The sequence below is a fragment of the Urtica dioica genome, chromosome 2 (genome assembly GCF_054948205.1).
Source record: "Urtica dioica subsp. dioica isolate 48M chromosome 2, U.dioica_male_clone48M_v1_H2, whole genome shotgun sequence".
Lineage (NCBI taxonomy): Eukaryota > Viridiplantae > Streptophyta > Magnoliopsida > Rosales > Urticaceae > Urtica > Urtica dioica.
Genome location: NC_142757.1, coordinates 48,350,813 through 48,364,648, shown reverse-complemented (window position 1 = coordinate 48,364,648; position 13,836 = coordinate 48,350,813). Strand labels below are relative to the sequence as shown.

At 34.8% G+C, this 13,836-nt stretch overlaps 1 protein-coding gene across 1 annotated transcript; it reads right to left on the bottom strand.

The window, feature by feature from the left end:
- Window positions 1-41: 41 nt before the first annotated feature.
- On the bottom strand, window positions 42-3,493 carry LOC149405176 (Amino acid dehydrogenase family protein). The gene is made up of 5 exons (XM_089606913.1): window positions 3,200-3,493; window positions 2,363-2,679; window positions 1,092-1,328; window positions 838-1,005; window positions 42-381 (listed from the first exon to the last, which is right to left on the bottom strand). Exons 1-5 carry the CDS (start codon window positions 3,411-3,413, stop codon window positions 211-213), a joined length of 1,107 nt encoding a protein of 368 aa, XP_089463039.1. The 5' UTR covers window positions 3,414-3,493; the 3' UTR covers window positions 42-210.
- Between the last annotated feature and the right edge of the window lie 10,343 nt (window positions 3,494-13,836).

The window sequence follows — 13,836 nt, the reverse complement described above, 5'->3', positions numbered from 1 at the left end:
TCAGGATCCCATTTTTTTTTTCTTACTTCCAAAATGCTCAGTGACAAAAAAAGACTTCTTTACATGGAAAAAGATGCTTCACAAAAGCCAGTCACTGATTAGTGTAGTATAGTCTATATAGACAGATACACAATTACAGTGTGTATCAACGGTCCATTTGAATCTCTCCCAACTAACCTACCAGAAAGAAAGCCCGAGTTTTCTAGGGTTCTAAGCAAATTTAAGTGCTCGCTTAGCAGCGTCGAGGGTATTAGAGAGAAGCATAGCGACGGTCATGGGTCCCACGCCTCCGGGGACGGGGGTGATCGCCGATGCCACTCTCACAGCCTCTTCGTAGCAAACGTCGCCCTTTAGATAATACCCGTGCTCGCAATCCGGGTCCTGCCCAAATATATAAATTAAAAATAATGCTCTAAAAACTAAAATTGTTTTTAGTGTCTTTTATATTATTTATTTAGTTCTTATATAAAATTGATAAGATATTTCTGTATGAAAATATGTTTTAAGTTGTTTAGGTCTTCAATTAAAAAGGACCAAAATGCAACTACATCAACAGGTCATTAACCAAAATGCCTAAATGTCACAAAAATAAAAGTTTGCGCCAAAAATCTACCAAGTAAAATAGTTGATAAAATGGCCAATGGTTCACATCCTACAGCAAACTAGAGGGAGGGTTTTGGTTGCATATTCCAGTCTGGATGCAAAACTAATTTCACCTCTAGTTTTTGGATTAGTCATCTAACAAGTGTAAACTTGTTAATATCCTTTATAAAGAATGAATTGCATTTTCATGCTTGACAGTAGAGAGAAAAAAGAAAAAGAAAAAGAAAACGATACCTCAATCGGATTGGTTCCCACATCAATCACAACGGCACCGGGCTTCAGCCAATGCCCGCGGACCAGGTTAGGCACTCCCGTTGCTACAATGACAATATCGCCCTCACGTGTGATGTGTTCCGGGTTTTCCGTGAAGGAGTCAACAATACTCACCGTCGCATGATGTCTCTGAAAAAAAGAAGAAAAAAAAAACCGAATTTAGTTACTCTCAAAATACAGCGAAAACAATCTCTCTCTCTTTTTTTTTTTTTTACCTGAAAGAGCAACGATGCGGGTAAGCCGACGATGTTGCTTTTCCCGACGACGACGACTTTCTTGCCGGAGATCTCGACGCCGGAGCGGAGGAGCAACTCGATGCAGCCCTTTGGGGCGCAAGGAATGAACAAAGGCTCTCTTCCTCTCATTGCGAGATTCCCGATGTTCACCGGATTGAATCCGTCGACGTCCTTTTCTAGGCTCAGCGCGTCCGAGAGTTTCCCCGCGTCCAAATGCTGTCCTACACATTTTCTTTTTAAGTCATCGCACCCAAGTGCTGATATTTTCATGCATCAAAACAATAGTTATTTAAGTTTAAAAAAAAAAAAATAAGAAACGTGCTAAAAAGCTTACGAAATCAATTTTCTGAAGATCATTTTGCTCATTAAATTAGAGTAGAGACCAAAACGCCACACGCATAGTAGTTCAGATATACTCTAAAAAGCCTTTTTTAAGCTACACTCTCAACAACCCAATACTGAGTATAAAGCAAATCATCTTTTCAGCAGAATTTTTTTCTTTCATTACTCAAAACCCCCTTATTTGAGTGCTTATCCTCGAGCTAACATAAACCTTTTTTTTTTTTTTTTTTTTTTTTTTTTCAATAACCCTCTTGACCTAACAGTTCGACAGGGAGCCTCTCCCAGAAATCCCTATATTTTTTTAGTCACGGGGAAGTCTCTTATGACTTTCCGTGATTAGATTCGTAAAACAATGGAAGGAACGATAAATAAAAGATGTATTTGGATAACCCCAAGCGGTTGGTCTTGTAGTAGGGGCGATTCTCGGGACCTTGTCAGTCGGGTCTAAACCCGGACACCACGGTTATTAAAAAAAAAAAAAAGGTGTTTGGATATTGCCAAAGCTCTACAATTGAGGTATTGAACAAAGGAAAAATCCTGCTAATTCGGGAGACCCTGTAGCTCTCCTAATAGAAACCAATTTCAGACTTGATTTCAAGGAACTAGTCAACGCTTCGTTTATTTTGGTAGATTATTCATTACCAATATTAACGAATATAAATACCAAGGACAATTATGTAAAATACTGTCTGATTAATGAGGTCAGGTCACCAAATGTGGGTAGATTTTAAACATGGTTAAAACGTTGGCTAGATTGCGAATCCAACGTTTCAAGTGGTCTATTCAATGGGATTTTTCATTAATGAACATCTATCGTATCTAACATCCTAACGAAATCGAACCTGGAACAACCATCGAATTCATCGCTAAATTAGATTCCTCGAAACTTGACGTGTGAAAAAAATCACCTGTGGCAAGGGAAGCTGAAGCAAAATGCCGTGAACCGATGGATCAGCGCTGAAACTAGCGAGAGCGCCGAGCACGTCGTCTTCCAAACAGCTCTCGGGAAACCCGGCGACGCTGGACCTGATTCCGACCTCTTCGCAGGCGAGGATTTTGTTGCGGACATAGGTCTGCGAGTCCTTTCTCTGCCCGACCAGAATCACCGCCAAGCCCGGAACTTCTCCGGTCGATTCCTTCATTCTTCTCACCTCGGCCGCGATTCTCGACCTGATTTCCTCCGCTATCGACCGCCCAGAGATCACTTCTGCGCTTCGGGCCTCGGCTGCCACGCAGATGATAAGTAAAAATAAATAAACGAGAACCGTCTTTGAGAGAGCCGAGCAAAGTGAAAATAGCAAGCTAAAAAAGAATGTGAGAGTTTGTTCCTTCTTTCTTTATAGCTTGGTGACATTTATTTTTCATGATCCAAGATTAGCAATTGACATAAACTCGATGGAAGTGGTAGTGGTAGTGGTACATTCTCTACAAATGATGATGATATGATACCATAGATCTTAGTCACTCTACATAAACAAATTTATAAAAAAAAAAAAAGAATAAAAAAAAGCTTTATCATCAAGAGGAATATGAACATGATATAAAGTCAATCCTACAAAAAAAAATTAAAAAATAAAGCTTTAATTGAATCCTCAGTAATATCAGACAACAGAGTTTTGGGAAACAATAATACTATTTCCTATCTCTCTTTTTTTTTTTAAACATGAAATAAAGTCAATTTAAAAAAAAAAAAAAAAAGTAAGCGAAGCGAAACACATGCGAAACTCAGAAAAAGGGCTTATTACAGGTAAATTTGGGCGAGGGAGATTGGAAATGGTTGGAGTGAGAGTCCCAAATATCAGGGAAGTCTAAGGAGACGAGACTCGGAGACACGAGGATTTGAGAACCACCGTCACTATTGCCGTCGGAGTCGTTCAAAGCACGGCGAGTCATCGTCGAGAGCAGATTCCTATGGCCTTTCGACGGAGCCACCGATCTTCGCACCAAATTCCCGATCATCTTCTTCTTCTTCTTCGTCGTCGTCGTCGTGATTTTCACTCTTTTTCATTCTCGAGAATCACCGCAATGTAAAATGACGTGATCACTAAAATGAGAAAGCCCGATCTCAAGCCCAAGCCTGAGCCTGGGCGAGCAAAGTTGGTGCGGTTTGATCGGTTTTACTGGAAATTACTCGAACCACTTCATACTAAAACCCTTTTCCGAGAATACCTCCTTTTTCATTTTTATTCTGAGCACTCCTCGTTTTATTACGAAAATAGTTCATCTTTATAAATTTCGAAGCACTCGAGGAATATTATCATCTTCAAACTAGGTAGCCGTAGAATTTTCCCTGAGTTTTATAGGAGGTGAGCATGAGTATTTCAAGGGGAAAAAAACTCAAATGTGTATTTATTTGTTTGAAATAGACATTTTAAAGATGTTTTTCACAAAAAAAATATATACATATGTTATTTTATACTAGATGATAAACATCGCACGTACAATATGTTATTTGGTTTGTCTTACATCTTAGGCGGCAATAGTTTCAGCTTCAATCTTCTTTTTCTTTGCATTTGCTTACAATATATGGTTGCAAATGATTCCTTGAGCACCTAACTGCAAATTTTATCTCATTTAACTTAAACAATGGTGGTATAGACAGCTTCATTTAGTTTCATTTGGTTGAAATTTTCTAATAATTTAGATATTTTAAAAATAAAATATAATGACAAGATGTTATATTGCCGAATGAAAACTCCAAATATCGTTTAAGAGAGAAGAGAGCACTGTAGAAATTGAGCGCCACTCTCTAAAACCTCTTCATTTTGAACTATTGCTATGAACTTTTATTTAGAGCTCAATTCGAAGAAGCTTGTCTTCCAAGAGTTCAAGTTATTAAATCTATAATTCATCCATGAAAAATATTAGTAAAACCTTGATTATTTTCAATGCATTTATAAGTATTTGTTATGGCCAATTACATATAGTCATACAATAAAATATTTGGCGGATCAAGCAAGCAGCTCGAGGACTAGAAACGTGAGAAAGCACCAAGCTCATAAGTAGAAACTTGTATTTGTATATCGGAGAAGATCATGAAAAAAGACTAGTCAATAAATAAATAAAGGTACATGGCCGTTAAAAGAAATAAACCAATCGAAACCACATGCACCACAACTACCACCAAAATAAAAGTTTAAATTCATGTGAACAATGATAATCTCTTCAGTGACAAATTATTATTTTAAATTTGATTTTTAATTAATTGATCTCAAATTCTTGGTCTAAGAAACTAATCAATCGCTCGAATAATATGCTCGGTAACAATGATATGATAAGACAACGACATTAATGAGAATAAGTAATGATTATATTGATGATGACATAGAACAATACAAAATCGAGTTCGATGGCCTGGTGCATACACTAATTGAATGATAAATTGTATATAGGATGATTGGATGTCTTATTAGTGAGTAAATTTTTTATAGGATATTCCTATTCTATGACTTGTACCAAGATTTTGGACCAAAATCTACTAAACTCAAATAAATCCTAAATTATGACTACCTATTTTCACTAAATACAAAAATACCATTACTTTTAATAATATTTGATTTTCTTTCTTATTTAATTATTTGACTTTCTTTTCGTTTTGGATTCAGCTCTCTTCCACTCTCTCTTTTCGTTTTTCAATTCGTCATCTTTAAGATTTATTTGGGTTTAGTAGATTTTGGTCCAAAATCATGGTACAAATCATAGAATAGGAATAATCCCATTTTTTATTATTAGGTCTTCAATACCTTCGAACCGTATTGCGGAAGATACATCATTGCCAATCTGGTCCTTTCTAGCTAATTCTTTACACACACCCTCCTTGATATAAATGAGTCTAATCTCCCCCACAATGATAGCTCTTCTTTGAGTGCTAACACGAGCGAGGGAATGAAACATATGAGTTTGGGACACTTGGCCCGATTTTGAAGTGAATTGGGGCTACCATGTCTTTTTCGCGGGCTCGTGGCCCGAGTTCCACAGTTGAGCCGAGAGTTTGGGATTGCGAGGCTTAACATCTATATCGCAAAAATTACGAAGTCTTATACAACAACAATCACAAATGGAACTATTTTTGAAGTCACAAACTCGATCATTACTATTATTAAATATTTGAGTGAACTTCATCAATCTATGAACCATGAAAACTCATCATGATAAAAGGCAAGCGTGAATCACATGGTAGACGTCTCACGTATCGCAAGATATCTCCTTTATTTTTTATAGGATGGATTCTTCTATGTTTAGAGATAAATTGGTCTAGAATCTCCACTATCCTCGACACCTTTGTAATCGATATAAGTAGGTTTTTCATCAAACAATTGTGGTAATATTTTTGTTCATAAACACACACTATTTTCCGCTAAGAAAATGTAATGTGTTATTGCAAGTGGCCCTCCAGTGTAGTGACACCAAATTTTATGATAATATCGTCCATAAATGTGATGAAATGTGCTTGATACGTATATTATTTATCCTAATATTGTACGATTTTGAAAGCTTCATACAGAGCACGACCACAAAAAATTATCTTTGGAAATGATAAGACTATTGAATATTGGCTCTTACTAGCAAATGCCTTTAAAACCATATAATTAAATGCTCTCATGGAAATACTAGAATGTTTGCTACTTCTCAATTTTTAAAAGTGATTTATTTGTTTCGTTATAACTTTTCATTGATTTTTCAATAATTTTCGTAATATGCTAATTAAAATCCAAAATTTTTACAAAAATAATCACGTACGAATTGGAAATTTTGATGACATTTATATAATTTTGTGAGATAAAACTTCTTCTTCTTTTTTTTTTTTTTTGAAAATCGGTGCATCAACGTTATAACTTCCTCATCATTGATATTATTATAATCTTGTTAAATCTCGGGGATAAACTATACGTGTGTACATAAACACCATTTATTGAAGGTAGTAAGGTTCACATACACTTTGAATGTCGTGACAATGACGTATCCAAGCCCGACATCCTTCTTCATCGAGGGCCCTACGCTCGGCGTCCTAAGACCCTAAGCTCGGTGTCCTTCGTCAGCAAGAGCCGTTCCTGATCCTCAGAGTCGTTCGTCAGATTAAAGAACAATTATTTATAGGCGAGAGTTTATTTTACAATCCACCACGACATCCATGACCACCAATGGAGAGGCTTATATAAGTCAAATACAACGATAAAACTCGAGATGCTACATTAACTCATGATTCCTCTAGCACTTGATTATTTTTCAGACCTTCTTATACTATTTGTAATTTTTCGGCTAACTCGTACGTACTTTCGCCTAAGTATTATCCAACGAACACCTACAGTTAACATCTTATTTGCATTTATTATATATACTGTAAATTTTCAACCATTGATACAGTGAGGTGTTACATGGAATTTATGTAAGTTGGTCATATTTTTTGCATTGATATTGAATATTAAAAAAATGACTAAAATAATAAAATAAAATAAAAGGCATCGCTTTTTGAATAAATCTCAAATGGTTTACACGTTGTCATGTTTACACTATTTGATGAGACTCGTTTATGTGTATAAAAACTGTTAGATATGTCGGCACCATCAATTAAACATGACAAAGACAATATTATTCCAAACACAAGTTATTAAATTATTGTGTTTAGATCCTCATCATAATGCAAAGATAAATTACTAGACATTGAATAATTGCGTTTATCGTCACTTTTTAGCTTACTCTCTCAAGCTAGGAATGAAACCAAACGGCCAACTAGATACTGAATTGAATCCCAAAAAAAAATGTAAAAGGAAATAATTCAAAAAATTCAAAATAAAAACAAAAAGAAGGAAACAAAAAGAGCACCAAAAGAAGGGAATTCCTCCGAGTTAAAATCCGTAGCTCTCGCAAATGGTTTTTTGGAAGGATCGAAAAGAAGCCGTTTCACCGAACACCAAATCCCCACTCTTTCAACGTCACTCTTTCAATGTCTGTGTGTCGACCAACTCTCTCAAAGACACGAACAATATTCTGTGGGGTGGGTTCGATCCCCGCTATCCATACAAGCCACGTCATTTGCTTGCCAGCCCAACCAGGGCCCATTTGGGCCCAAGACCAGTCCACGGCCCATTGAAAGAGAATGACCCATCACAATACAGAACTATCCGACTGACAACCAGATGTTTTACTATCACTATCACCAATGTAGGTAGGACTAAAAAATTAGCTTATAAATTTCGCTGCGTGACTATCTTTGTGAGACATAAACCACTGTGGAGCCAAAAAAGCTAATCAGGAGAGGCAAATTAAAAAACTAAAAATAAATCAGATGGGGTTAATATGTAAATTTTTAAAATAAATTTTAAAAAAAATCGACCAAAAGTATAAAAAAAAAATGTGGGAGGGGTCACGTGACTTTCATGGATCTCATATAAATCCATGCCTAAATACGATGACATTAAATAATCTAGGTATTTTTATGTGGTGTGCAAATCATGAGGATTATAATTTATATACTTACTGCTAATATTAAATAAGAACGTTGTGTCCTCTAAATGAAAATGGTCCATTATGAAAATAGTCAATTTAAACATTTGACATTGCTAAATAGCCAACGTTTGGTAAATTTTATGTAAATAGTCACTTTCAGATGTAAATCTTTGGTAAATAGTCGCTTTTGTATATCAACTATTGGCTATTTACGTAAGATTTACGTTTGAAATTGACTATTTATCCAAGATTTAGCAATGTCAAACGTATAAATTGGTTATTTTTTCAATTTTCTGAAAAGAATAAGAAAAAGATTAAAGAAACGCAAGTTGTATCTTATATGCTCCTTTATGTACAATTGAAATTGGAGCGATTTGACCCAAAGAAAGTATTATGAGTAGCATACTTAAATATTATGGAATTACTGGAACGATTACACCAAAACCATGTTTTCTATTACGGATTTTATATACAGAAAATTAGAAAAATAACCAATTTAAACCTTTGACATTGGTAAATAGCCAACATTTAGCAAATTTTAGGTAAATAGCCATAAATAATGACGTGACCTAGTATATGGAGGTGGCTATTTATCTAAGATTTACGTCTGTAAATACATGAAAATGATTATTTACATAAGATTTACCAAACATTGGCTATTTAGCAATATCAACCATTTAAGTTGGTTATTTTCCTAATGGATCCTTTTATATACTACCATATTTTCCATTTAATTTCAACAAACAAGGAAGTAACAAATATAGTTATTTGAAGATTATGTTATGATGATTATGCCACATATTGAAATAGATATGGATCGGTTTACTTGGCGTTTGATTTTATGAGGATGTTGTTTGTTGAGTTCTGATCTACTCATCAAGACACACGTCACACCAGATGGTACAAATATCAAAAATAGGAACTTGATTGTGAGATGATTGAAAATATTTTTTAGAGATTTCATGTACGTTGTTTGAGAGAGAAAAAGCATAGCGTGACATTCCCGGTTTGCGTATTTACATCAATTTACACGTGTAAATATATGAACTTGACTATTTACCTAAAAGTTACGAAATGTTGGCTATATAGCAATGTGAAAATATAAATATGACTATATACCTAATGAACCTTTATTTAAAATGCATCAACAACAAAGAAAATTCATCTAATTGGTAGTAAAGAAACTCCAAAACTTGAAGTAGGCCGTTTAAGGTGATGAGAGAAGTATCCAAGAAGAATACTACAGCAGGAGTTTGGTCACTCGAGTATCTCCTGTGATCAAATCCTTGACAAATTGAATTTATCTCAAGGGAAGACTGATTGGTACAAAAATTTAAGAAGATGTATTTATCAACGAAATCCTTGAGAATTAAATAAAATCGTCATTGATCTTGATATTTTTAATGATTTGCTCAAGGCTTGATTTTCCATTTATGCAAACCAGCTTAGTTAGCATATTCATGTCAGATCTAGGCAAGGATCACTGGAGTGATGTCAAATGAGTATTAAGATAATTGATGTGTAAATCTGACTATTGTCTTGTTTATGGTAGAAATGTCTAAGCAAAGCCATGTATAAGGCTATGTGGAAGCATACACACCAAAAATTCTCTCACATTGTATATTTGTACTATATGTGGTGGAACGGTGAGTTAGAAATCTACTTTACAACATGTGGTGGCTCTCTCTACAAAAACAATTCGAGAGATTTGTCTATAACTAGATTTTTCAAAGAAGCATTGTGGATTAAATGCTTGCTTACATAACTTAACTTAAAAAGATCAAGTCAACGTGTTAATTGATAGTCAAAGTGCAATGCATCTTGCCAAGCATCAAGTCTTTCACGAGAGGTCAAAACATATTGACGCGAAGATGTACTTTGTGAGAGACATTGTCAACTCAAGAGATATTAAGATGGAGAAGTTGTCAACATTGTTTGTTGTGATCAAAGAAAGTAAATGGAAATTGGGTTTCTAAACTAAGAGATTTGATGATTAGGTTGATCAAGGTGGATAATGATTGAGTTGTGATCTCCTCATCAAGGCACGTCACATCAAACAGCCAAAATTGTTAAAAAAAAAAAAGAAAAAAAAAACCAAAACAAAACAAAACATGCAAAATGGTTTTCTGCAAGTGACCGTTGGATTGTCATAGATGACGTAAAAAACTAGGCAACGCGATTTCGTTTTATAAATAGCTAGGATTTTTGTAAAATGATTAAAACTATTATTCTGAGATGTTATATGTTGTTTGAGAGGGAAAAACATGAGAGAAACTCTATTGAGAGAGAAATCGGGTTAGAGACAAAATTGACTTATGTAAACTGCATTAACAACAAAGAGGGTGCATTTCATTGATAGTAAAAAACCCACTAAGGTGAGAGTAGATCATTTAAGACCGAAGCTGGATAAATTTATGTGTCCCTTTACTTTATACATTGTGTTCTTGTGTTGTATTTGTTATATATTACATTTTGTGCACATTTTCGGGGGTTGAATATAGTTTTGAATTTCTGAGGAATGATTTGCATTATACTGTTCACTAACAAACATATATTTTGTTTGATTTTATGGAGATACCAATTATGGATGCGCATATCATAGATTCAAATATTACAAAGTATAGATTATAGATGAACATAACATTATAAATTACATAAATATTAGCAATATCAATGTACATACATACATATATATATATACAAATATATATATATATATATATATATATATATATATATATCAATGAATAAAATTAGGCGATATAGCAATGAAAACCCTGAATCGTTTTTCACATAATTTCGAAAACGTAGTCTTTTTTTATATATAATTTCTAAATATTAAACATGCAACGGTAACAAAAGTTGTATTTAAAACAAGTAGTGTCAAATATTGACATAAATGTACTCACGGATTTACACGAGCCTCCCTCAATTTTTTTTTTTTTTTTTTTTACATTTTTTACCAATTTGTTTTTAAACATTAACTCTAAAAGTTTACAAATTAGTCGTAACTGAGATTTTTTTTTTTTCTTTCAAATTTGTCCCTCCTAATTAGCTTTATGGCTGCCTCGCTGCATAATGTCCTCTAATTCTAAAAAAATGAATACCACCAACGCGTTGTTGGTGTTCATGGCGTTACATGAGACCAACGGTTATGAGAGCATCAATGCCAACACCATGACGATATCAGTCTTCTTAAAAATTATAGGCATGTTGGACAACATAAATGAGGGTGTTAAGTTTTCTAAAGTTAATAATCTTACTAATATATTATTTGAGAATATGTAATATGGTATGTTTATAAATAATTTGTGTTATTGTTGGAAACTAAGGGATTCATATGCCCCCTTAAACTTTTAAAAATTGTATTTTTTATTTTTATTTGAATTATTTAGATTTATATTTTTAGCTCAAAATTATAAAAAAAAAATTCATATTAACCTCGTATGAAAATCATTTCTTACATGCCCTTGACTTTTTTAAACATGTATTGGATTTCTAGGTTTGTAGAGAAATGAATTCGGGAAGAAAAGAACTTTGTTCTTTGAACGAGAATCAGAGTGAATATTATTCATTCCACACTTCCACATTATACATAATATCAAATTATATAAAACCGAGTGAAAAGAAGAAAACGATTAAAACTAACATACTAACCAAAACGACTAACCATTTTGCATATCGAGGAAAAACAGAAGAAAAAAAAATACAAACGACGTACAAAGAAAAGAAAAGACTGAACAACAATATTCTAAACGAAAAATTGTTTAACGACACAATCTAAAACATGAGAATTAGCTCCAATACACCCCTTCAAGATGGACTTTCTTGAAAGTTCATCTTGAACTGAACATAAAACGTATAGTTGGTGAAGATGAAGACACCAACTTGTTGAGAATAGAAAAATAAATCTATTTGTGAGAACATCTTACTGCCGAAGAACTTGAAACAAATCCAAAAACGCCATTCAGTTTAGTATATCATTGTATTCATCGCCAACTTGGGATCGACGATCCAAAAACAGGTCTTCATCGTCGTCAAGAACATGTCTCCGTAGAGAAGGGCATGATTTAAGAAAGGCACGAACGATGAGAGACTTGATGATCTCTGGCCTTGAAAACTTGTACGCGAATGCCAAGCGACTCTGAACGCATTCGTAGTACATCGACACGAAACATCTTCCTCCGATAATCACGGCCCTAAACGCCACGAATTCCCACGCTCTTGTCACCGTGGTGGCGTTAATCCCCTCCCGGGCCCACGGCTCCAGATCGCGGTTAATCCACCGAATTTTTTTTGGACATTAGGGTTTGGGAGTGAGATCGTCGTACTAATATTGGCAACAGATCGCCGCAGCTTCGCAAGCAAGGTATGAAGAGCATTGTAGGATCTTGTTGGCATTGACATGACGGGACGCGCCGAAGAAGGATTTTGGCTGGAAGAGGAGCCATGGTGTGCGGTCAAGGTTGTGGCTGGAGACGGTTTTGGTCTTCGATGCGGCGCCGTCAATCTTTCTTGATCGTGACCAAGAATTACGTCTCCACTGAACATCTAAAAACCCAAGTCTTTCACTGGAAAATCGAAAATTTTGAGATAAACAAGATCGATTTGAAATATAAGAATAGAACATCATCTCATTTCTACACACAAGATCAAGAGAAGGGAACATCATCTCGTATCTTCACCGGATCGAGAAAATGAGCTCTCCATCGATGGAACTCCTGATTCCGCCATGGATGTTGCAAATAAATCACACACACAAGCGAACATGTCGCCCAAGTAATATAGTGTACGTGAAATACGAGTATCGATCCCACAAGGACCATCAATTTTTAACGATTTACTCTAACTTGTAGCAAATTGATTACAAGAAAAAGGTGAAGGGGTTTTAAGACGATTAAGAAAACTAAAGAAACGAAAGCAAAGAATTAAACACGAGTTTTCAATAAAGAGAAAGTAGGGGTCACGATTTCCCTGGAACTAACTAGGTCGGGGGTTTCGGGTTTGAATAACAAAATCTACTCATATGGATGTTAATTTCACTCTATCAAAATTATTCACTAGCCTCTCTCGAGTGTTCTAGCAAACCTATGTAATTGACATATTGTTATTCTCTTGGCTTCTAATCCTATTAAAACAATCACGCATAATACGACAAGAGTTCAAGAGATTACAATAAATTTCCTAGGTTTTCTACTAATCTAGAATCAATTATGAAGACATGAATAAAAGAACGATTCTTTACTCTCTCTCGAGTAGTTAAACGATCTTTGATAACAATTCTAATGGTGATCAAGCACTAGAAAACATTAAGCATATTTCATATCCAGCAATCCATAATAACGAAGCAATTAAGCATAATCTAACCCTAACGAACCCTTAACGATAATCAATACCAACTACGTCGCAACCTCATAAGAAACTTAGCTTCAAAAGGTGTTCATAATCAACGCTAAACATGACAGAATAATTAAAAGCATTAAAATAAACAATGACAAAAAAATAATTCATATTAATCTAAATTGATGTTCAGCCAGAATTCAAACAACTAATAACAAAAGAAAAGAAAATAAAGAACGATTGGATTTGAGTTCAAGAGACTAGTCGGAGGCGTCGATTCCAACGAAGAACACTTTTTCTCTCTTCAAAAGCTCTTAAAGGATGCAAACTAATAATAAAAACTAGAATAAAAAGAATGATTGTGTTTTTAGGTTACAAAAGTTGTTTTATTAGGTCAAAAGTGTATTTTCCTAGTCAATCTAGCCTTTAGATGAGATATAATGGCCCAAATTTGCTCAAGATTTGGAGAAAATCTCTTTAAATCTGTCGTCAGCGCGCCGCGCCAAAGTCCACCACGCACCTAACCACTGGAATTTCACCGCGGCGCTCCAACTTTCTCCGCCCTACGGTGAGTCTTTTTTTCCAATTTCCAGCT